The sequence below is a fragment of the Octopus bimaculoides genome, chromosome 3 (assembly GCF_046866305.1).
Source record: "Octopus bimaculoides isolate indiv1 chromosome 3, ASM4686630v1, whole genome shotgun sequence".
Classification (NCBI taxonomy): Eukaryota; Metazoa; Mollusca; class Cephalopoda; order Octopoda; family Octopodidae; genus Octopus; species Octopus bimaculoides.
Window position 1 is genome coordinate 125,522,576 of NC_142930.1, and position 27,564 is coordinate 125,550,139.

At 36.7% G+C, this 27,564-nt stretch overlaps 1 protein-coding gene across 2 annotated transcripts in view; it reads left to right on the plus strand.

Moving 5' to 3' along the window:
- The window catches only part of LOC106874825 (proton myo-inositol cotransporter), a 99,492-nt gene that overhangs the window by 34,056 nt on the left and 37,872 nt on the right, over positions 1–27,564 (plus strand). For both annotated transcript variants that reach the window (XM_052966156.2, XM_052966157.2), the window contains exon 2: positions 17,588–18,120. In XM_052966156.2, coding sequence (XP_052822116.1) covers positions 17,661–18,120 — 460 coding nt within the window. In that variant the 5' untranslated portion in view covers positions 17,588–17,660. The remainder of the gene's footprint in view (positions 1–17,587; positions 18,121–27,564) is intronic.

Consider the following 27,564-nt stretch of genomic DNA (forward strand, 5'->3'; position numbering starts at 1 on the left):
ACACACACACATATATATAATTCACCGACGCTAAAACGTGATAAAGGGTGTAGGGAGCACTAGCATTGCTAGAAATAGGAGTCAAAGACTCTTTAGCCATAGAAGTACATGCTCTATTTACTGACAAGGGAGATAACTCCCCACCGCAAGCGAATGGCATTAAATTGGCATGCTGATTTCGTGTGGAAATTAATGCTCATCAGTAATGCTTACTCCAGTGTGGGTAAAGATATATATATATATCTTTAAATCTATAAATTGTTTCAACCTCAAAGCTGCGGTCATGCTGGAGCATCACCGTTGACTGTGCTACACTATTATTTGAAACCTCCTCTGATATGTGGTATTTGGTGAATGAGTGAGTGTGATGCTGCTGTCCTCATCTGTGTTTCCTACCGTGAGGTAGGCTCATCAGGAATCCTTGACAGGAAATCTAGTTTCGTTTTGAAGACACCTACATCTACACCATGCTGGTCTCTCAAGCATTTTGGAAGGACATTGAACCCTTGAAACGCACGCTGTTGAAGTATCTGGTCCTGCATATTGATAGAAATGCTGGATATTTGTCATTATGCAGTTCTGCTGTTTGAGTAACTTTCAATGTCAAAGTTTGGTACAAGGCCTTCCAGGATTTTCCAGATGTATATCACTGCATATCTTTCACGCCTTCGTTCTAGGGAGAAGAGTTTTAATTCTTTCAGTCTTTCCCAGTCGCTGATACGTTGCATTGAGACGATTTTCATTTTGTAGATTCGGTGGATTGCCTTGAGTTCCGCGGTTAATTTTATATTGTGTGCGTAAAATAAACACCAGAGATATACGTAATATTTGATGTACATGTTGCTCGAAGCTCATAAAATCAACGAAAGCAGATAAACGTTATTAGATTTCGTATGAGATATCACTTACATGCCCAAGGGAAGAAAAAGACAGATGTCCGTAACTGATATGTTGTTGTGTTTGTTGGTGGGGGTGGGGTAAGTGGTGAGAAGAAAAAATATTTGGTGCAGAGCAATGAAAGTGAAAGAGGATGTGTAAAATGGAGCAGGGAGAGGAACCTAAAATAAAGGAAGATATACTCAAATGACCGATTAAATATTTGTAACAGAATTAGAAACTTAAATCTGATAATGGATCAGTAAACAAGTCTTTTATAAATCTTTCTTTCTCTTTCTCTCGAGCTCGCTTTCTTTCTTTCTCTCTCTCTTTCTCTCTCACACACACACTTTCTCTTACTCCGCACACAGACACACGAACGCGCATACACGGCAGTATAAGTTTGTATGTATGAGTGTGTTTGTGTGTGTGTTTGTGTGTGTGTGTGTGTGTGTGTGTGTGTGTGTGTACCATAGTAAAGATGAATGACGCTTTATTCTGGGTAAGTGAATCTCTTACGAATCTGGAATTTCACTCGTGTGTCCTCATAGATTATCTGACAACCAATATACTCGACCAATGTCTATACACACACACACACACACACACACACATACATATATACACATATATATATATATATATATACACGCACACACACACACATACACACACACATATATATATATACATTTATTAAGGCAAACATCTCAAGTCGCATATAATATTATTGTAGGAAGAAATTCAAAATCTTACAGCTGTTTCTGGGATATTCCCGAGTATGGGATATTCCGTCATCAGAGACAAATAAGGGGGAAAATAGAGAAAATGAGAATGGTATATATCAATAAGATGACGACATAGAGGAAGGGAGTAAAAGCATAAGGAGATGGAAAGAGAGAAGAAAAAAGAAGCATAAAAGTTCATAGTTCAACTTTCTGAAGTTATAAAAACCAGAGTATGAGTCCTTAGGTGCAATCCTGCGTAGATCCATGAGCGTAAGTCCTTTGGTGCAATCCTACGAAGGATATACGCAGGATATATATATATATATATATATATATATATATATATATATATACACATATGCGTTTTGCTGAGACTTTTCTTGAGAACACACTCTTCGTGGTAATGGCAATTTGACGTCTATGTTTAGCATATTAGGTGTCCGCTGTAGTGGTCATTCCTCTTAATTTTGTATGTGAATATATATATATATATATATATATATATATATATATATATATATATATATATATATATGTATGTATGTATGTATGTATGTATGTATGTGTGTCTGTGTTTGTCCCCTCATCATTGCTTGGCAACCGATTTTGTTGTGCTTACATCCCCGTAGCTTAGATCTGTTGATGACCCTACAAGCTTGTTAGCTTTCACTATGCGGGGCTTTCAACTGGTAGCACTCGCATCTGCAAGCTGTTTGCAAAGCATCTATAATTTCATTGGTCAGAAATTTAGTGACGTCATTATGCAATTTGAAAGTTCCTGTTTGCGCTTACGAAAATTTTCTTAATTGATAAAAAAAAAGCCAAAAAAAAAACAATTCGAGTTGAAATTGAAACAGACTTACCACACACACACACACACACACACACACACACACACACACACACACACACACACACAATTCAAATGACTTTAAACGACTCGGCGTTCGCCTAAACATCATAGTCTATGCGTTCGCTTATCTTGTCTAGTCTCTGCTTCAACGCGTTTATTCTCTGTCGTTTGAAAAAGTCCAGCACGAATGTTTGAAAATTTCTTGAAAGCATCATCGCTTAACGTTCTTACAATATTTACCTAAGGGAAGTCACTCTGCTTTGTTGCCATCTTTTGTTTATACGCTTTCCTATTTTAAATGTCAGTTGTGAATATTTATCAAATTAATGCTGCATTAATAAATTAGCTGCGACCAAAAGGAAAGCAATCGGATCTATTTCAAAACGGGGGCACCAGTATTTTCTTAACGAAACACTAACGAAACACTAACGAAACACTTTGAAACTTGGGACACTGGGTAGAATGTGTCATATAAAACATCTTTTACTCTTAGTCTTCTTAACAAAAAAACGTACATCGCAAGTTATTCCATGTTAAAGTTGTCGTATTTCTGTAATTTCAACCAATCACTGACGTCTATTCAGCTGAATAGAGTTACTGCTGGGCGGTCATAAAAATGTTATTCCCTGTGACATATTTCATCCGGTTTAATCGTAATTTATACGCATATATTGTTTATATAATAAATTACTCTGTGCGTATCTATGTGTGTAACAATTTTAGAGTTCGGATTCTAGAGTTAGGGTTAGTTTTAGGGTTAGAGTTAGGGTTAACAGTCTAGTTAGGGTTAGGGTTAGGGGATTAATATGATATACACCATTACAGCGCTGTTTTCAACTGAATAGACGTCAGTGATTAGTAGAAATTATCGAAATAAGACAATTTTTTACATGAAATAAATTCGAATACAAAAATATTTTTCTGTTCTATAACACAAAATAGATAAGTATACGAAATTTGAAAGTCTTTCGGTACCAAAAACACGACATAAAACATAAATGAAAACTGGTGCCCCCGTTTTGAAATAGATCCAAGCAATCTATAAAATATAAACACACACACATACACACACACACACACACACACACACACACACACACACACACACACACACACACAAATACATACATATATAATATACAGTAGAATCTCGCAGTACGAGTGCTCCATTGTACGAGTAATTTGCTGTACGAGTCGAGACTCTTTTGAATTTTTGTCTTGAAGTACAAGCGGAAATCGGCAGTACGAGCACACAAATTGTCCCATCTTTAAAGTAATTCAGTTAATAAAACCAGTTTACATTTTTCTTTTGCATTCTCTTTTGTTTTTTAATTGTCATTTTACTTGCAACTACACCTTCGCTTGTTTTAAAACCCATAAAAAATTATTTTTGAGTGTTTTTGGTGTGGCTGGAACGGATTAATTATATTTTAGTTAATTTCAACGGGGAAAATCGATTTGTAAAACGAGTAAATCGTAAGACGAGCTTAGTCATGGAACGAATTAAACTCGTACTGCAAGGTATCACTGTATATTGTAGACCTATCATGTAAACGGACGTCGTAAGTTTTATATCGCTGTCCTTGTTTTTGCCTCTTAGTTTTCTCTGTTAAAGGCTGTCCCCGGAAATGCTGCGATCTTTTCTGTTTCTCTCCTTGTACTTATATTTTGTTTGTTTAATTCCATCTGTTATTATTACGACTATTTCTCTCCTTATAATTCAGAACCGGATCTAGTTTTTTTTTTATTTGCAAAATATGCATTTTTAAAAAGGAAGTAAAACATCTGAAAATCAACTATAATAATGTAGTCTTCCAGTCTCATTGCTATGAAGGTTGATGTTATGGAGAAAAACAGTGGAGGAAACAGTTACAGAGGTTTAAAAAAAAATTCTACTTTAGGCACAAGGTCCGAAATTTTGGGGGAGGGGGCTAGTCGAATAGATCGACCTCAGTACGCAACTGGTACTTAATTTATCGATCCCGAAAGGATGAAAGGCAAAGTCGACCTCGGCGGAATTTGAACTCAGAACATAAAGACAAACGAAATACCGCTACGCATTTCGCCCGGCGTGCTAACGTTTCTTATTTCTTTATTGCCCACAAGGGGCTAAACATAGAGTTGACAAACAAGGACAGACAAATGGATTAAGTCGATTACATCGACCCCAGTGCGTTACTAGTACTTAATTTATCGACCCCGAAAGGATGAAAGGCAAAGTCGACCTCGGCAGAATTTGAACTCAGAACGTAACGGCAGACGAAATACCGCTAAGCATTTCGCTCGGCGTGCTAACGTTTCTGCCAGCTCGCCGCCTTTAGAGGTTTAAAAATCGGAAAAACTCTGAGATATAGTCCTTTTCATTCGCAAAATGAGCCACCTTTAATTTTGCTCAGATTGCTTTCAATTTTGGTATATCGATGCAACTCTGAATTTTGATTACGATCGACCAATTACTTTATCTCGTAGATTAAAGTATCTGATGGTATTTGGAATTAAAGTTGGGAAATTTGGGTAACTTTAGCCAATCAATAGACAGCGTGGCATTAGCAGCTTGTTACCATGACAACCGCACGTTGTGTTGTGGTTCACTTCACTGTTGTCTGTGCCGCACATTGTTTATATTTTTTTCATACACTGCGGTATGAAGGGGAAAATAGAAAAAGGAGAATTGAGGCTTTCTTACCCGTCGATTTGTAGGGAACATTCTCACACAACCGACGTGGTTGTTTTCTTTTGTTTGTCGTTCACACACGCCCACTCTTCACTCTGTCCAGCTGCACACTGCCCTCTTCCTGTCACCGTAGTTCGCGTGTTTGCTCGGCGATGGCCAAGGAAGAAAAGGATTATTGACCGGAAGCATGTGACCATGCCGGTGTAAGGGGAAGAGAGAGAGAGTGGTAGAGGGAGAAACAAAGGGAGGAAGTAGAAGAATAGGTGAGCAACGAGAGGAAAAGAGAAAGAGGGGAAGTACGAGGGGGGAAAAAGAGATACGTAGTAGTAACAGAGGAAGAACGAGAGGGGTAAAGCGAGATACGTAGTAGTAAAGAGGAAGAACGAGAGGGGGGAAAATGATAGAGGAAGAGAAAGAGATAGAGTAGCGTCGGAAAATATGAAGTTACGAAAACTACTTACAAATTGGAGACGCTGCGTTCAGTCATGTAAAAACAAATAGTAAATGAGTATATGCATATATACGTACAGGTATGTGCATACCGACATCCACCTGTATGTATAGGTGCATATCTGGGTACAGGACATAGCAAACAAAACGTAGACGAGAAAACACACAAGCCACATAGAGAACATTCTTCTTCATCAGCTACCCCCGTTTTAACACCGGCGTTTCGAAGAGCTGGGCAGGACGCATCGCTAAAACGGCTCTTCCCATGGACCGCAAATTAAAGGGTGTCCACAAAGTCTGGGTACATGGAGTAAATAAAATAATAACATAAACAATTAAATATAAGAAATAATAATTTCTTGAAGAATGTGCTAATCCCCACGTACCCAGTATTTGTGGACAACCTGTATTTATATATATATATATATATATATATATATATATATATATATATATATATATATATATATATATATATATATATATATAATAAAGTAAAGTTGTGGAATACCGTACGAGTGGAAATATATATGAAAGATGGTTTGAAAATGCACTTATTTTAAAAATATTTATTTACTTAACCGGTTTCACTTTTTTAGAAAAAGATTATCAAAAGTCTTTGAGAATAATAAAAAATGTTAAAAAACAGTTTGAGTATTAAAATGCATATATACATTTTTTGATGATAAAGTATATTTAAAGTATAAAGCTTTGTATGAACTTTGTAGTGTTACATACTGATTATCACACATTCTCTGATAATAAGATGAAAATGTTTCATCTTATTATCATAGAATGTGTGATAATCAGTATGTAACACTACAAAGTTCATACAAAGCTTTATACTTTAAATATACTTTATCATCAAAAAATGTATATATGCATTTTAATACTCAAACTGTTTTTTAACATTTTTTATTATTCTCAAAGACTTTTGATAATCTTTTTCTAAAAAAGTGAAACCGGTTAAGTAAATAAATATTTTTAAAATAAGTGCATTTTCAAACCTTCTTTCATATATATATATATATATATATATATATATATATATATATATATATATATATATAGAGAGAGAGAGAGAGAGAGAGAGAGAGAGAGAGAGAGAGCGAGTGAGTGAGTGAGTGAGTGAGAAAGACAGAAAGGAAGACATACACACATATATATATTTCTTTTATTTTTTTACTGGTTTCAGCCAGACGTTGGGGCCATGCTGGAGTAAATGAGTATATGCATATATACGTACAGGTATGTGCATACCGACATCCACCTGTATGTATAGGTGCATATCTGGGCACAGGACATAGCAAACAAAACGTAGACGAGAAAACACACAAGCCACATAGAGAACATTCTTCTTCATCAGCTACCCCCGTTTTAACACCGGCGTTTCGAAGAGCTGGGCAGGACGCATCGCTAAAACGGCTCTTCCCATGGACCGCAAATTAAAGGGTGTCCACAAAGTCTGGGTACATGGAGTAAATAAAATAAGAACATAAACAATTAAATATAAGAAATAATAATTTCTTGAAGAATGTGCTAATCCCCACGTACCCAGTATTTGTGGACACCCTATATTTATATATATATATATATATATATATATATATATATATATAAAATAAAGTAAAGTTGTGGAATACCGTACGAGTGGAAATATATATGAAAGATGGTTTGAAAATGCACTTATTTTAAAAATATTTATTTACTTAACCGGTTTCACTTTTTTAGAAAAAGATTATCAAAAGTTTTTGAGAATAATAAAAAATGTTAAAAAACAGTCTGAGTATTAAAATGCATATATACATTTTTTGATGATAAAATATATTTAAAGTATAAAGCTTTGTATGAACTTTGTAGTGTTACATACTGATTATCACACATTCTCTGATAATAAGATGAATATGTTTCATCTTATTATCATAGAATGTGTGATAATCAGTATGTAACACTACAAAGTTCATACAAAGCTTTATACTTTAAATATACTTTATCATCAAAAAATGTATATATGCATTTTAATACTCAAACTGTTTTTTAACATTTTTTATTATTCTCAAAGACTTTTGATAATCTTTTTCTAAAAAAGTGAAACCGGTTAAGTAAATAAATATTTTAAAAATAAGTGCATTTTCAAACCTTCTTTCATATATATATATATATATATATATATATATGTATATATATATATATATAGAGAGAGAGAGAGAGAGTGAGTGAGTGAGTGAGTGAGAAAGACATAAAGGAAGACATACACACATATATATATTTCTTTTATGTTTTTACTGGTTTCAGTCAGACGTTGGGGCCATGCTGGAGTACTGCCTTTCAGTGTTTTGGGTCTCCTCTTGGCACTGCTTTTTGATGAAGAAGCGATTTGGAGGAAGGCTCTTTGTACCCCCAGCCGTGATGTGGGCTCATCTGGGATTTCATATAGAAATTTGTCCCAGTGATCTTTGAACGTTTCCCCATGTACACCTTGCAGATAACTTAGGTTCCTTGACAGGATGTATATATATATATATATATATATATATATATATATATATATATATATATATATATATATATATATATATATATATATATATATATATTGCTAGAACTGGCTGCACTGGTTGGCAGTCGACCTGTCCTAGATCATCCAATGAGGGTGTCAAAGACTTTGCAAGACCTCCCTTGAGCTGCGAAACTTCGTTTGCAATTCTCTTCTGTTTAGCATTATTAGGTGAATCAGATTGGAGATTCAGCAATGATTGCTTCAGTTCTCTTTTTCGGTAGTGATTCATTATTTTTGGGCACTGGTATTCACAATAATTAATTCTATGGTAGAATATCGTAGTAAGAGTAACAGTTTCTTAAAATTTATGTATTTTTTAAATTAAACTCGTAAGAGATTTCAGCACAAGCAATATTTTTTTTTCAATTTCTTCAAAGTTATGCTTTTTTAGTTTTAAACACAAAATAATTTCAGTATAAACTTTGTTCAAAGAGTAAGAAAAATTATTTAGTGAAAGTTCTCACCTGAAAAATCCTTTCTGAATGTTTATTTTGGGAAATTTTAAAAATTTCCATCCCTTTTACGCGAATAATAATCCTCTCTGACTAGTAGAAATAAAATGACTTCTTAATGTCCGTCTCTGTTCATATATATATACGTGCGTTTACTACCATAAATCTCTAACTACAGCAGCAATTCTTCACATACTTTTCAACAGCAACAAGGACAATCACCAGCATCGCCGTCACCACCACGAGCACCACCACCACCACCACAACAACAACAACCGACCAAGCGTCAGCCACTCCTTAATTCACAGTTGATGACCGGGTCAGCAGCCAATTCTGTGACAGCAATTACTGCTACAACAAACACTTTGACTAGCTCTAATTTACCCACGTTTTCCTATCAAAAACTACTAAATCAAAAGAAATTCTATTTATTGCATCTTTAACGACTTCAGATATTGCTTATGATAAAAAAAAAAGAAGAAGGCGGTGACAATGCATTATTTCAAAAGTGGATAAAACAAATTCTCATACTGGGGTGGGGGTGAGGGTTAAAATTCTAACTGGGGGTGCCGAGCACCCCATAGCTCCCCCCCCCCCCATGGCTACGTGCCTGACCAGCACTCCGTCGATTACGACGACGACTAGAGTTCCACTTGATCCACCTACTCTTGAAATTAACGGGCAAGTGGCTGAGCACTCCACAGATACGCACACCCTTCACATAGTTTTTAGGGAGATTCTTAGTGAAACAGAATCTGGCAAGGTTGGCTCTCTGAAATACAGGTATAACCCATTTTTTCCACCTGGTTGGACGGGAGCAACATGAACTAAAATACCTTGCTCAAGAATACAACGCACCACCAGGTATCGAACTTACGAGCCGAATGTCCTAACCATTCACCTAGCAATCTAATGCTGGAAAATATTGTCATGCTACAGGTACTCCGCAACCAGGATCCACGGGATCTGGTGACATTGCAATCTTAAAATGAGAATTAGAGCATGGGTTGGGAATATGATATATGGGGTGAATGAGAAATATGATACATTTTCCCTCGTATAGTATTAGTAATATGAGAACGATATTCTGATGATGGAGGACGGGGTGGAGCTTGGGGTAATCCAGAATGAGAGACAAGGACCCAACGTGTTTTTTTGTGGAAAATATGTTCACAGCCGCCAGATATTTTGCCCACAATTCTGAGTGTCATCTTGTGTTAAACGAATTATAGAACTGGAAACAAGCTAACGTTGCTGCACACACACACACACACACACACACACACACACACACACACACACACACACACACACACACACACACACACACACACACACACACACACACACACACAATAAATAAATATAAAATAGCGTCTATTTTGATACGAGCGCTTCGTAAACAGGACTTCGCTTCAATCCTAGACACTTTTTCGTCTGAAAATGTTTGTAACATCTGTTTTCGGATTCAAATGTCCTTACACAATGATTTATTTAAGCCGAATCTTCAAAAGGTTAGCATCAAAGTTTCTCTATTGACAGTTCCAGAAATTGCAGGACTGGTTACCTCTACATAGTCTCGGAGATCTCAGAATTTCAGTCTTCGGGTCCAAAAGCCCGAAGGTTTTCAATAGCTTACCAAAGTAATTGAATAATCTACACAGGATGGATGTAGAAGTATATGAGAAATATCTGGATTATTCCGTTACCTGAAATTCTCAAATGAATCAAAATGACAACAAGAAACACCATTGAAGACAGCAGGATCAATCACTAAAACTCGACATTTGAAGCAAGGATGTTATAATGAAAGTAATTGCATCGGTGGTGCCCGAGTATGGCCACAGATTTCAGGCTGGAAGTAGTGAGAGAAAGAAAATGCGTCTTTGTGTGTATACATAATACATACATTTGCATGTTTGTATGCAAAATGTATGTGTGTGTGTGTGTGTGTGTGTGTGTATAAAAGAAAAATAGAAAATGGAGATTGGGAAGTTAATAACTGTCTATTATTAACAGCAGATTAACCATCTTCCCTTACAGCTGTTTAAATTAATACTCTGTAAATATTTAGTAAATATTAAATTTACATTTATATGATCTGAACATAATATCTTCAGAGGGGAAAATATACTCTTGGATGTTAATGGATTCAGTCTGCTATAATGAATCCATTATGCTCCAATGAATCCATAAACACATATAAAACATCCAAGGGTATATTTTTCCCTCTGAAAATATTATGCTCAGGTCATATAAATAAAAATTTAATATTTAATTAATATTTACTGAGTATTAATTGAAACAGCTGTAAGTGAAGATGATTAATTTGCTGTTAATAGTAAACAATTAACTTCCCAACTCCATTTTCTTTTTCTTCATTTATATGAATATAAACTATGTTTTTATATATATGTATACCTATTATTTTAAGGTATATATATATATATATATATATATATATATATATATATATATATATATATATATATATAATTTTTTCTCACTTTTTTCTTTCCTTTTTTCTCTCTTTTTTTCTCTGCTTTTTTTTCTCTCCTTGTTTCTTTCTATGTTCCTTTCTGTGGAAGAGCGTAGGCACGAAACGTTAAAGACTTTTTCACTTCCCGAGCATTATACTAATACATCTGTTTGTTGTCTACACCACCTGTCTTCATCTTTTGTTTTTTTTTGTGAATTTTCCCTATATATATATATATATATATATATATATATTTGTATTTATAGATCTCTACCAAAAATTTGGTAAAATATTGTACCTGTTATCAACGTAGCAAAATTCTCTTATGAAAGGTTGTTAGTCATACAATTTTGTGTGCATATCAATTTAAATAAGAGGTATAACGCGATCCGTTGTAAAGATTTTTTTAATGACCTATGAACATTTCGATGCAATATCCCGACTCGTGTATGTTATAAAATATGGAATATTGTATCTTTTCAGGTTCAGATTTGATTAATTCATAGCAGACAGTAAATAACAGACAGCATTAATAGTTGTCCTTAAATTACATGTGTAGAGATACAATATTCCATATCTTATAACATACAGGAGCGAGTCGGGATATTGCATCGAAATGTTCATAGGTCATTAAAAAAATCTTTACAATGGATCGCGTTATAGCTCTTATTTGAATTGATATATATATATATATATATATATATATAATTTATTAATAAGGGTAGAAATTGATATTAATCAATTAAAACCAGTGGTCTAGCATATTAAAAAAATCCGAAGATTAAAATTATATTACATACAAGAATAAGAGGAATGACCAGCAAAAGAGGTCTCCTATATGCTAGAAATAGATGCCGAACATTTATAAATAGAAGGTCTTACAGCTGTTTCCGAGATATTTTAAATATCCCTTCATTGGAGACGGTGTGAGAAAATGGTTAAGCAATAGTTAATTTAGATAAGATATGAAATAGAGAGTGAAGTGGAGGAATGAAAATGGATGTGAGATATGCAGGGATATTGCATCTGTAGATCCATTATTTAGGCAGAATGGTATATATATATATATATATAAGATTCCAATACCTTGTGAGTAAGTTCCAATAGTATTTAAAATTGGTCATTCCAAGTATAGAGTTTGTACACAGTGTTATTGAATCGATGGTTTTATTTAAAGTGAATTAAAAGTCGGGAATGTATTTGTAAGGTCAAATCGAAAACAAGAAGAGAGGAATAAAAAAAAAATTCATATCTTATCTAAAATAACTATTGCTTAACCATTTTCTCACACCGTCTACAACGAAGGAATATATAAAATATCCCGGAAACAGCTGTAAGACCTTCTATTTATAAATGTTCTGAAATCTTTCACATCCTTGGATTTTTATCTCATTCTGAAATTTTTTTTACATATACACATGCTGATATATGACCGACGTTGGACTCCTCATTTGCATAATCCCCGAACCTGGAGCTTAACTATAGTCTGTCCTAACACACAAACTTATACGTCCCTATAATACATAATAACCATACGTTGTGTGTATAAATATTTGCATAAGTGTGTGAATGTGCGCGCACGTTATTTCCTTTTGTAAATGTTTAGTGAAATGCACGTAAATTATATGCAAATTAAAAAGTCAAAAAATAAATTTAAATCCTGTACCATTGCAGTACTTCATGCAATGAACAAATGTGTGCATACATGCGTGCATAACTGTATGTATGTATGTCATTGTTCAGTTTTATTTGAAGATTTCTTGCCAATAGAGAAAGAATCGGCTTCTAACCTAAATTCAAGGCACCTTCATTGAAATTTCAATAGCAACAATAGGGTATTTTTGTTTGTATATATGTATGTAAGTACGTTTGTATACTTGCAGATTTGCATGTTTTGCTTTATGCATTCTCTTGCATATGGTTGCATATCTAGACATGCTCATATACACTTAAATGATAAACTTCTGGACAGTTTCACAGATGTTTACAGTTTCAGTGATGGCTTGGATCTGTAGTCACCGAATTAGCTTTCTCCTTTCTGGTTTTGAGAAGCCTAATTTCTCAAGACTGGTATTTAGGCAGTGTGTTACATATCCCAGGGGCTCCAATAATTACAGGTATAAACTTGAACTTGTATGTATGCATGCATGTATGTATGTATGTATGTATGTACGTATGTATGTTTGTATGTATGTATGTATGTATGTTTGTATGTATGTATGTATGTATCTGCGTTTATGTATGTGTATGTATGCATTTATGTATGCATATGGATCTGTGTGTATGTATCTGTATGTATGTATGTATGTATGTGTTTCATGTGTACGTATATGTATGTATGCAGGCATGTATGTATACGCCCGCTCCCCGTCGTCCGCGTGTGTACATGTGTGTGCGTGTATGTGTGTTTGCGTGTGTGTGTTTGCGCCTGTGTGTGTATGTGTCTGGATAGCAACAATATGTTTGAAGTGAAGCATTTATGAAAAATGGGACGATTCTCATTCGAGGATTCAAAAATCGGTCACAAGCTGATCTACTCCATTTTCCAGATAATGCCGAGTGAACTACTACAACTACTACTGCTGCTACTGCTGCTGCTGCTACTACCACCACTACTACTACTACTACTACTACTACTACTACTACTACTACTACTACTACTACTACTACTACGGATCTCGTTCAAAACGGGGGCACCAGTTTTCATTAATGTTTTATGTAGTGTTTTTGGTACCGAAAGACTTTCAAACTTCGTATACTTATCTATTTTGGGATCTTTTTTAAAACGGGGGCCACATTTTTCATTAACGAAACACTTTGAAACTTGGAACACTGGTAGAATGTGTCATATAAAACATCTTTTTCTCTTAGTCTTCTTAAAAAAAAAAGAAATCCCTAAGTTATTCCATGTTAAAGTTGTCGTATTTCTGTAATTTCAACCAATCACTGACGTCCATTCAGCCGATATACATTAAGTGCCGACTACATAAACAAACGATTCTGAAACAATTCTATCGGTGATAGGGTTAGGGTTAGGGTTAGGGTAAAACAGCAAATTTAAAAAGAAAAAAGCAAATAAAACGAAGAAAAAAAAAGAAAATGAAAAAAGCAAATAAAACGAAGCTATGGCTTAATCAGCCAAAGGAGTAAATGTAAACAACTGAATACTTGTCAGTGATTGGTTGAAATTATCGAAATAAGACAATTTTTTACATGAAATAAATTCGAATACAAAAATATTTTTCTGTTCTATAACACAAAATAGATAAGTATACGAAGTTTGAAAGTCTTTCAGTACCAAAAACACTACGTAAAACATTAATGAAAGATCCCTATTTTGTGTTATAGAACAGAAAAAAAAATTTGTATTCGAATTTATTTCATGTAAAAAATTGTCTTATTTCGATAATTTCAACCAATCACTGACAAGTATTCAGTTGTTTACACTTAACTCCTTTGGCAGTTTAAGCGGTGTAAAGCGTATTTAATCTCCATTTATAATTTCGTTAACATCTGCCTGAACTGTATGTGTACAACATTTGCTTTTTTTCATTTTCTTTCACGCATGTTTATTTCGTTAACATCTGTCTGAACTGTATGAAAGGTTTATTAGCTACTGCCTAACCTTAACCCTAACCCTAACCCTACTGCCAATATGCTTCAGCTATTTTTTGACAAGGAAATAATAATTTTATCACCGCCCAGCACTTAATGTATTCGGCTGAATGGACGTCAGTCATTGGTTGAAATTACAGAAATACGACAACTTTAACATGGAATAACTTGCGATGTACGTTTTTTTTGTTAAGAAGACTAAGAGAAAAAGATGTTTATATGATACATTCTACCAGTGTCCTAAGTTTCAAAGTGTTTCGTTAAGAAAATACTGTGCCCCCGTTTTGAACTAGATCCCAAAATAGATAAGTATACGAAGTTTGAAAGTCTTTCGGTACCAAAAACACTACATAAAACATTAATGAAAACTGGTGCCCCCGTTTTGAACAAGATCCGAGAGAGGGAGACCTATATATACACAAACACATGCACATCCATATATACGTGTGTATGCGTAAACATACATATATATATGTGTGTGTTTGTGTGTATACATTCACATATATATATATATATATATATATATACACATACACACACACAAACACACACACACACATATATATATACATATATATGTGTGTATATGCATCTATATATACATATATACATACGTACATGCATGCATATTATGTAGATAGAGCTATAATCCAAGCTATATATGTATGTGTATGTGTGTGTGTGTGTATACATATATTTATATATATATACATGTTTATATATATATATATATATACATATATATAAATGACACTCGTCGTCGTAACCGACGGAGTGCTCTTTTTAATATATGTCCCAGCTGATGCGATCAACGAAGAGTTTGCTCGTGAAATTAACAGGCAAGTGGCTGAGCATTCCACAGACACGTGTACCCCTAACATAGTTCTCAGGGAGATTCAATGTGACACAAAGTGTGACAAGGCCGGTCCTTTGAAATACAGGTACTACTCATTTTTGCCAGCTGAGTGGACTGGAGCTAAGTGAAATAAAGTGTCTTGCTCAAGAACACAATAACAACATGTAACAAAAACATTTTAAAATGATTATTCCGGCGCATATTCACCATCTACTTCAATTACTGCTTCCCATTTGCTTGGCAGACAGTAAGACCGTCATTTAAAGATGTTTTTGTTAAATATCGTTAATGCTTTAGTTGAAAAAAAAAACCCCGCAATAATTATGCACCAACCCAATACATATATATATATATATATAAAAACAAATAGTAAATGAGTATATGCATATATACGTACAGGTATGTGCATACCGACATCCACCTGTACGTATAGGGGCATATCTGGGTACAGGACATTGCAAACAAAACGTAGACAAGAAAACACACAAGCCACAGAGAATATTTACCTTCATCAGCTACCCCCGTTTTAACACCGGCGTTTCGAAGAGCTGGGTAGGACGCATCGTTAAAACGGCTCTTCCCATGGACCGCAAATTAAATTTGTATACACAAATTAAACCTTGCCATGGAGGAATGTAGTGGCGGACAAAAAACAAGACAGGAAAACAAACAGAAAAGGATATACGGCCAGACGGGAAAAATTATGTGTGTATGAACGCTTGTGTGTGTGTGTGTGTGTATATATATATATATATATATATATATATGTATGTATGTATGTATGTATGTACGTGAACACACGTACATATATATATATATATATATATATATATATATATATATATATATATATATATATATGTATATATATATATGCACACACACACAGAGATATATACATGTACATATCCAATGATACACACAGTGGCTGTGTGGTAAGTAGCTTGCTTACGAACCACATGGTTCCGGGTTCAGTCCCACTGCGTGGCACCTTGGGCAAGTGTCTTCTACTGTAGCCTCGGGTCGACCAAAGCCTTGTGAGTGGATTTCGTAGACAGAAACTGAAAGAAGTCCGTCGTATATGTGTGTGTATATGTTTGTGTGTCTGTGTTTGTCCCCCCCCCCCAACATCGCTTGACAACCGATGCTGGTGTGTTTACGTCCCCGTAACCTAGCGGTTCGGCAAAAACGACCGATAGAATAAGTACTAGGCTTACAAGGAATAAGTCCTGGGGTCGATTTGCTCGACTAAAGGCGGTGCTCCAGCATGGCCACAGTCAAATGACTGAAACAAGTAAAAGAGTACACATGCACATACCTATATACTTACACACATACTTACACACATACATACATACATACATACATACATACATACACGCAACCACATGCTCACATGAGCGCGCGCAAACACACGCGCGCACAGGCATATTTTGTTTTCTTTGTTATTCGATGCATCAGAAAGTTAAGGGAGCAACGTTTCTTTATAAATAAATAAATAAATAAAAACCTTGAGCCCCCACTACCCTCCCTAGACCCATTCTCCATCTTTTTTGTTTTTTTATCAAAAGAAAATGAGAAGAAGTTACACCACATTTGGGTAGTCCTAGATACTCATCATCGAATCTAGGAAAGGATTGTCAAGGCTGAAATATATGTGATCGCAGCTTCATTAAACAACCACCACGACGGTGACGTCACTACAACGACGACAAGAACAATAGATAATTAAAAAAACGAATAAACATGTTTCTCACATTTTACAAAATTTGTTTACGTGGATTACATTCATTTGTTCTCTTTATTGTTCGCTTTCTTTCTTTCTTCCTTTCTTTCTTTCTTCCTTTCTTTCTCTCTTTCTTTCTTTCCCCTCCTTCAACTCTGACTCTGTCGCTCCTCTTCTATATGTCTCACCTTCTCTCATCGTTCTCTCTCGCTCTCCCTATTACTCTTCTTCTTCTTATTATTATTTTCTTTATCTCTATGTTCTGCATGTGCTATTAGTCTAAAATAAATTGTGAGTCTATTTTTGTTCTTCTTTCAGCGTTTGAATATAAAAACTGCTGCTGAGAATCAGTTACTCAAACAACACATCTAGCAGTAGAAGTGTAAACATTATGACGCTTGTTGATGAAATGACTCGTTCTTCGTACGAAAAAGACACAGCCAAGACAGACCCTATGGAGCTGGTATCGAAGTCACAGGAGTTTAGTGAACAACCGAACGATCCCCGGAAAACAGAAACAAACGAACCAAAAATAACTTCACGGTATGTTGGCTTGATGCTGTGCTGTTTATGTTACTCATTCCTGATGGGCTATCAGATGTTGACCGTGTCAGGTTACCTGCTGTTAAAGAAAGATTTCCCTGGCGAAATACGTTGGAAAGAACGTTTAGTAGGTGTTACGAGCGGAGCAGCTATGCTTGGTTCTATCGTCTGTGGCCAATTGTCGGACAAAATTGGACGAAAGAAAACTATTTTGTTATCTGGTGCCCTGCATATCATTGGTTCGATTCTTCAGACAACTGGAGTATATTACACTTTACCTGGTAGAATTTTTGTTAGCCTAGCTTTTGGTAAGTACATTTTATTCTATAGTTTAAAAGTGCGGGCCTTCCTTTTACGACCGTAAACTTAATAGGCAATAATAAATGCAAAACCATGTTAACAAGAATATTATTTACAAATTTTTATTGTCTGGGGAAAGTCATTCTCTTTAAACGTCATTTAAATTTTGCCAAGAAACAAGGCAACAACGTTTCAAAAGAGAATATTTAATGACCATTTTCCTTTTTGTAAATGTAGAATCCTTTATCATTTTTTAATGTCTTACTTGTATTAGTCATTAGACGGCGGCCATGCTACGGCATCGTCTTGGGGGAATTTTAGTCGAACGAATTGACCTCAGTAATTAATGTTTTTTTTTTAGTCTTATCGGTTTCTTTTGCCGAACTGCTAAGTTACGAGGATGGAAACACACCAATACCGGTTGGCAAGCGGTGGTGGGGAACAAATACAGGCATAAAGATACACACGCGCGCGCGAGCATGTGCGACAGGTTTCTTTCAGTTTCCATCTATCAAATCCACTCACAAGGCGTTGGTTAGTCAGAAGCTACAGTAAAAGACACTTGCCCAAGGTGCCTCAAGTGAGACTGAACTCGGAACCATGGGGTTAGGAAGAAAACTTACCACACAGCCAAGCCTGCGTCCTGAATATGTAATTATGTAAAATATATTCACAAGACAATATTTATTTGGTTCAATGCTGGAGTGAATCTATCCCGTTTCTCTTTCTCTTTTACTTGTTTCAGTCATTTGACTGTGGCCATGCTGGAGCACCGCCTTTAGTCAAGCAAATCGACCCCAGGACTTATTCTTTGTAAGTCTAGTACTTATCCTATCGGTCTCTTTTGCCGAAACGCTAAGTTACGGGGACGTAAACACACCAGCATCGGTTGTCAAGCGATGTTGGGGGGAAAAAGACAGACACACAAACATTCACGCACACACACACTCACACACACACACACACACACACACACACATATATATATATATATATATATATATATATATATATATATATATATATATATATATGCATATATACGACGGGCTTCTTTCAGTTTCCGTCTACCAAATCCACTCACAAGACTTTGGTCGGTCCGAGGCTATAGCTGAAGACACTTGCCCAAGGTGCCACGCAGTGGAACTGAATTCGGAACCATGTGGTTGGTAAGCAAGCTACTTACCACACAGCCACTCCTACGCCTATTATTTTTTTTTCTTTTTCTCTTTGTTATATCAGAGATTTCTCCGCAATGTTATTGCTCCTCTCGTTACTACTATATTAAATCAAGCAGTTATATCGTTTCTTTCTTTTACTTTCTTTTAGTCATTTGACTGTGGCCATGCTGGAGCACCGCTTTAAAGTCGAACAAATCGACTCCAAAACTTATTCTTTGTAAGCTTAGTTCTTATTCTATCGGGCTCTTTTGCCGAACCGCTAAGTCACGGAGACGTAAATACACCAACATCGGTTGTGAAGCAATGGTGGGGGACAAACACACACACACACACACATACACACACACACACACACATACACACACACACACACACACACACACACATATATATATATATATATATATATATATACGACGGGCTTCTTTCAAGTTTCCCTCTACCGAATCCACTCACAAGGTTTTGGTCGGCCCGAGGTTATAGTAGAAGACACTGCCCACGGTGCCACGCAGTGGGACTGAACCCGGAACGATGTGGTTGGTAAGCAAGCTACTTTATTTCATGAAATTGACCATTAAGGCCGAACACAGATAAATAGGTAGCTGCGGGCTGGACAGAAACATTAATGAGGATGAGACATGATGAAGAAATGAAACAATGGAAGAGGCACCGGCGCCCGCCGACCGAACACCCCTCGAATTCACAGTTTCTTTTTACACAAATATAAAAATATAACAATAAATCGATAATAATGTCAAACCATATCAAAATTACAATTACAATATTATAATTAGAATTATTACAATTTATAATTATAAAATTACAAAATCGATCCTCTTCATCGGGGCCCCCAAGCAATTGACCTGCCACCTGCAGGAAAGCCTGCATCGGCAGGTCGGGGCCCGGAAAGAGGAAAACAAAGTCCTTCCTACTACAGGTCACCGTGACCTCAAACAACTCCTTCTGACTCATGAACTCCGCAGCCACCTGCAGAGGCCAGCTTGGACAGTCTATACAGAGCGAGTCATATCGTTGTCAGTCTGGAAGACTGTCCAAGCATTACTCGACAGAGATAGAAAGCGATGGGTTCTACTTCTTCCTCACTGACACAACCTCTCGCTCCGGTGGCACACCTCCTACCGGAAGAGCATCGGGTTCGGTCGGCGGCACAGCGACATCCGCCGACCGTCTCCCATTTCTTTTCTTCCTCTTTTTCCTTCTTACGGTTACGGGAGTCGGGGCCTCCACCGGCACAACAGAGGAGTCCTCCTCCTCTTCCGCAACCTGCGCGTCTGTTGGTGAGCAACCATTGTTGTTCACCTCTCTTTTCCTCTTCGTGGAGGCACTTTCCTCCACAACTTCCGCCGTCTCCCCCTCCAATGCGGGGCGGCGGACACCTTTTCTTTTTTCTGCTCCAGGGCCTTGCCACGGCCCTGGGGGCAGTTCTTCCTGATATGGCCAGGTTCCAGGCACAGGTGACACTTGGGAGGGCGTCCCTTAAGTATCATTGGGTAGGGTACCTGGACCCGGCCATTTTTAGAAAGTCAGGGAATACCATCTGTCCCACAGCCACCGGGGTCCACAGAGTCAAAGTTTCCTTCGACCCCTCCCAGTCGACCGCAGGAGCTAGAGTCACATCCAATAACCTGAGCTCGCTTTCCCCCAGGCCTCGCCGGATAGTATCTTCAATCCATCCTGCCTCCGTGCCCGGGGGTAACCCGCACACCTAGGCTCTTATAATCTTCCTCCCACAATAAGTGGGGAGGAACAAAATATCGGGGTCGATAGATTAAGAACCATTCGCGTACTGGGGGTAGATCTAATCGACTGGTACCCTCTCCCAAAATTTCGGGCCTTGTACCTAGAATAAAAAAGAATATTTTGACACATTGTGACATTCACAAACAAAATGCATTTCACTCCACTTATCTCTATTTCTAACGTCAACGATCAATAAATTACTATTTCTAATCACTGAAAATTATACTATTTTACCCTTTACTTCTTTTACTTGCTTCAGTTATTAGACTGAAGACATCCTTGGGCACCACCTCGAAGAATATTAATCGAAAGAATCGACCTCAGTACTAATTTTTTTTTTTTAATCTGGTACTTGTGCTATCGGTCTCTTTTATCAAACACTAGTTTACGGGGACGTAAACAGTCGATAGCATTCTTTCAGTTTCTTTATACCAAATTCACTTACAAGGTGTGTATGTGTGCGATTACCGTCACTCCGCTATGTTAAAGGATCGCACTAAAACTCTTTGATCTATCTTTACACCTTTAATTACTGCGGGTGGTTTTACCAATGAGATGTAAGGGCAACATAAGCGTTATTTAATTAAAGAAGCGGCTATCAAGACGCACTGTAACAAAACGTCCAAACAAACTATCTCTGTTACATCACACCTTCACATTCTAATTTGTTTTAATCAAATAACTTTACCTGACACACCATTATTTTTAAGAGCTTCGCGCGTCAGGTTTGAAAAATACAACTTCGCATGCCGTCGCTTTCAAAGTAAACAAAATGACAATGTAAAAACTATGTTGCAACTATGGTGTTTGCAACCAAAACGAATTTACTAGAATTCAATGTTAGTAAAAAGAAAGTAACAACATATCTGCTACGACTCCAGAATACTCGGTTGCATTGCAAGCACCTACCTACTGTCAGACGGCAAACAGGAAGCAACGAGTGGCTGTAACAGCAAATCAGATATTTCGTACCACTCACCATATACACAAGTTATAAATAAAAGATTGTAGAAACTTCGTTTTTGTATTCAAGATCATTGAACTTAATTAAGATCATAGGGTTGTAGTGAAACTACCTATCGCCATTAGATACAAAACTGCTATCGCCATTCTTCTCATTTAAATATAAACAAGCGCGGGCGTAGCGGAAAACATCAACCTTGTCATCACGTGACTGATCATTATTCGAATCGGCAACTTCGAACCGTTCCCGCCAGAACGCAAACTGACCAATCACAGCTCTTAATAAGGTCACGTGATAGTGTTTTTCTACTACCATCTTGGAGCCCCCTGAATGCTTTAAATAGATTAACTCATACCCAGCAAATTTGTCTCGGTTCAGTTTCTCTTTGAGATCTGTTCCGTGTACCACACGACAGCAGCAGCAGCGACAGCCAGCGACACATCAACAGCTTCGTCCAACAATGACCACCGCCGCCGCCACATCAGCAACACGAGTCTACGACTACTAACCAGCATCATCGTCATGACCAACACGATTCTACGATTACTACTAACCAGCATCAATCACCACCAGCGTCAACACGACTTACTATGTACACCAAACTAAACCACCGCGAGCCTCAACTCCTTTCACACACAGACTCTTCCAATTGTGTACTCAAGAACTGGTATAAATGCTCACGTGTTACTGACTCTTTCTATCTGCTGTAATATCTCACATACACATACATGTATCACTCACATACACACTTTTCTTTGTATGACGGCCTGTCTTTTATTATGTTCTTATATGTCGCATTCACACTCTCACATACACATACATCTTTAATGCTACAATAAATATTTCTGTTATTCATTTCATACAGTTGCCTTCTATCGTCTCTTCATTACTGGTATTTACGAATTCACTAACGTTATCGAAGCATAACATATTTGTATATCATCTTTGATTGATATATTATTTTGTGTTCGACCGTGTGACGCGTATAAATAAAAGGAGTCCTCTGTTTTTCCATTCGTCACCATTTCTCCTTTTTTGAGTTCGCACGGTCGTTCCTACAGGGTCACTGAACGTTTGTTTAATTTAGAATAATTTGATGACGAATTGCGTTTGCTAAACTCGAATCGGAATGTGTTTACGTCTTCTAAGAAATTAGATAACTCTTATCAACAACATTTTTTTCTACGAAATAGTGTTCTTCAGCACACGTTCAGATATTGTTACTTTCATACATTAACAAACGTCGAAAAAAAAGCTGTTGGTCAAATACCTTCTGTTAATGCTGAGTAATGTATTGAATATGGACACGGTAATTTCTGTTTTTAAGTGTATCTGTGTCAAGTAATTATTATATTTAAAAATTGAAGCGATTTGCTCATTGAAAAAATTTGAAACGGATATGCCGCTCTTCTACCACAATTCACACACACACACACTCGCACAAACTCATGCACTAAAAGAAAACGAACAAATAATCATTCATACATATATGATTTCTAGCGCTAGTACTGCTTAATCTTTTAGAGTTCGCATCATCACATAACAAACGTCTTTATACAGATCTGGGTCCGTAGATCCTAGAAAGTAACTATCGACTTTTAAATCTAAAACTGAATAGAAGCTTTTTCAGGGGTAAGCGAAGAAAGAACAACAAATAAATTTATTACTGTATTTATAGAGGCTAGGATTTATTATTTGCCGATGAATGATGAATAATAGAAGCTTCCCAAGTTCTGCTTCTGGTCAGTCTGTGCGTAAATCTAATTATATAAATCAAACAGGGCTAAAACCACACGCGCGGGGGGGGGACTCTCTGTTTCTCTCTCTCTCTTACGTGTATGTACGCACGTGTTTGTGTGTGAGTGTTTGAATGTGGTAATTGATATACCTATATACCTAGATTTACATTCTTTATATACATGCTACAGGTCACTCTGAGTTGTCTTAGCTCATTTTTGTTTAAGACATATATATATATATATATATATATATATATATATAGTTCAAAAAAACAATAACAAAAAAACAACAAAGTGAGGATGTGATATGGATAGTATTATTGGACGCTCAGGAAAGGAAAGAGAAAGTGTATGACGTTTCGGGCGTAGCCCTTCGTCGGAAAGATGGAAAGTTCGGAGAATGGAAGAACGGAGAAAGAGGAAAATGGTACCGATGCACACGAGGTTACATGATGAAAAGACCGGAAGAGGAGGTGGTGGGGGAAAAGTTCTTTCTAAGATAGGAGAGTGAAAAAGGGAGATGAATCTGTGCGTTTGCGAACGTCTGCGAGTGTGTGTGTGATAACAGAACGTGTGTGTGCGTATGTATGTGTGTGTGTGTGTGTGTGTATGGTTTGGTGGTTTATCTGTTAGTGTGTTTGTGTGTGTGTGTGTATGACGTAGTGGAAGAAATTAGTAGCAGGACTGGTTAGTGGACGCTGTAGACAGTGTAGGTAGAAGGTCAACAGGTGGTTATTTGGGTGTGTGTGTGTTCGTGTTTGTGTGGGGTTGTCGGTGTTAGGTACGTGTACGTGTGTGTGTGTATTTTGTATGTGCGCGTGTGTGTATGTGTATGTTTTCTGTGCGTGCGTGTGTGTTTGTGTGTATGTGCGTTGCTGTGTACGTGTGTGTGCGTGCGTTTGCTATTGTATATGCGTGTGTTGTTTATGCCCATGTGTGTATGATTGTATGCGTGTCTGTGTGAGTGTGTAGTGTTGGTGAGAAGTGTGTGTGTATGTGGGTGTGTGCGTGTGTGTGTATATGTGTGGATGTGCGTGTGTGTGGGGGATTGTGAGTGTTAGGTACGGGTGTGTGTGTGTTTATGTGTGTCTGTATGTGTTTCATCTTAAACAGAAATGCGTTAAGAGGCCGAAATAAGCTAAAGGCAGATACAGCTTGGCACCAGTGATGTCGCAACTCATTTCTAACTGAGTTAACTGGAGCAACGTGAAACAAAGTGTCTTGCTCAAGAACACAACACACAGCCCGGTCCGGGAATCGATCTCACAACCTCACGATCGTAAGCTCGACGCTCTAACCACAGAGCCATGCGTCTTCACACACACACTCACACACACACACACACACACACATGTATACTGAAGTTTTACAAGAGGTGTGAAAGTTACTTCCAAGTTTCGGCCTGCTGGCGTTCGTGGATATGTCACCATTAACTTTACATGCGTTTCTCGTTATTACTAAACGCAACTCTACGGAACAGAGGTCTCTTAGCGAAAATGCAATATCAGACTATGTGTAAAACCCCAAAGCGTAAAACACAGGGGACTTTTTATTTATGTTGTATATGCATTAATTGATCACCTTTGTCAGCACAAATATCTTTATTAACCCAGAAAGAAAATTCATCACACCATTGTCCAAGTATATTTGGTTCCTTAAGGAATGACAATGGTATATAAATTTAAGATCATTTGGTCAGTGCTAGAATCTACGACATCGTACATGCCTATAGGTTGTGGGTTAAAATTGGGTTGCAATATGTGCAAAATAAAAGATGTCTTGTCTGAAGGTTTACATTTAAGATTTGAACTATTATCAACTTACAAACACGCTCCCATCTATTACTCCGTTATATGACTCTAAACCTTTAAAATATGTAGAAAACCGTCAGATTTCGCAGCTATCTTTTTTTTATTATTCTAATCTCTATTACAGACTAACTCTCCATTGTTGTTCTTTCTTAACTCAACTTCCAATTGTATATTTTGTTTATACCTTTAGCAACAGTTTTAATTGTTATCTATATTCACCAAACTTTACTCAATGCAGGCAGTTTCTATATTTATTTGTTATTTATTTACTTTAATTCTTTCTTTTTAGTATTTGCGTATACTATTATTTTCTACCATTTTCTACCTAATCTTTCTCCAAACGAGTTTTCAAAGAGCGGTTTCTTTATGTTGACAAATGAAATCTGACTGTTTTCCAGTAACTTTGTTTAAACTGAAGTATATTTGCCACCTAAATGTAACTGACCCATATGGGACGATGCTACTGTAGTTTATAGTCCCAGGAAGACATCTCCTCCAGCTATCTAATGACATACTGTCTGTGCCCTATCAGTATTTGCAAAATAAATAATCGTTCCCATCTCTAGTTTGACGTGCAGACCCGGGTTTCTGAGTAATAACTCGTCATCAGCGCATGGCAATCATCGGCTAGAGATGAGAAGTGATAATTCCAATGCAAATATATATATATGCTTTTTCCAGTGACAAAAAATCGCTGAGCTCGATTGTCACGCACTGATGACGGGTTACTACTCAGAAACCCGGGTCCATGTGTATCAAGTCGGGCTAGAGATGAGAACGAGGATTTCCCTTTGAAAATACTGATAGGGCACAGACAGTGTGTCATTAGCCAGCTGAAGGAGATGTCTTCCTGGGGCTATAAACTGCAGTAGCATCGTCCCATATAGGTCATCTACATTTAGGTGGCAAATATACTTCACGATGTCGTGCTGCTACTGTTTACATCTCGCTCAGAGATTTATCATTGTTTGTTAAAACTAATTTTCAACTATTTTCTGCATGTTTTATAATCTAATGCTTTCCTCCGGATTCATTGCTGCTTTGATTTTACCTTGTTCTACTCTCGAAGCCAAATCTACTGTCATCTACTCACAGTCCTTCCATTTCTATAGCTGTAGTTGTGACAGCGAAGCTTAGTTCTATGTCATCCTACGCGTGATTACTTTAAACTATCACTGCACTCTACAAATTGAACACTCTCCTGTCTTGTACCCTTCCCACTGCCAACTTTCTTACCACTCATCATCTATTTTGCTATACAACCTCCTCAGTACACCAATCTATGAAATTTATGTTTCCTCCAACCTGAACCTGCTATTTTCCACATCTTTTCTGAATATCCGTCAGCAAAGTCTGGTGCAACACATGTCCCTCGTCCTGAACTTCACATATGTACAAAAATTATGCCAATTTGCTTTTTCACATACTTTGTAAAACTGGAAGGAAGTTGAGACAGAAACTACTTCAAGTTTGATTTCTTTTTTAAAGGTGCTTTCCAACATTGTTCTTAAATCCATTAATCTATCAAAGTTTTGAGATCTGCACAGTCCTCTTTTCAAAATGAAGTGATGATGATAATGGTATTTTGTTCGTGTTATGCAATAAGATGCAATAGATCTTGGGAATAACTTTATGGTTGATAAAAACGATGTGTGCCAAATTTAGAACTATGCTATGTTATTGCGTAATTCTTAAGTACTATGAATAATCTTATGACTGTCAAAATCATCAACAGAAGATTTAAACTCGTGCAGGTAGATTCTGGTAGATTTCATGACGTATTAGTGTGTTTAAGCTTGTATTTTGCTATTAGTCAAGCTTCCATAATTACTCTCATTTTTATGGAATACTATGTTTTTCGGCTAGCGTTGTTCTTTGCAATTTTATTTTGCGTACTACATTATAATGAGTTACAACGACTGCTTGTTATAAGCGCACAGTCAATCAACAAGTGTCGCATTTGTGAGAAGGCACGTGGTTAAGTGGTTAGGTTATT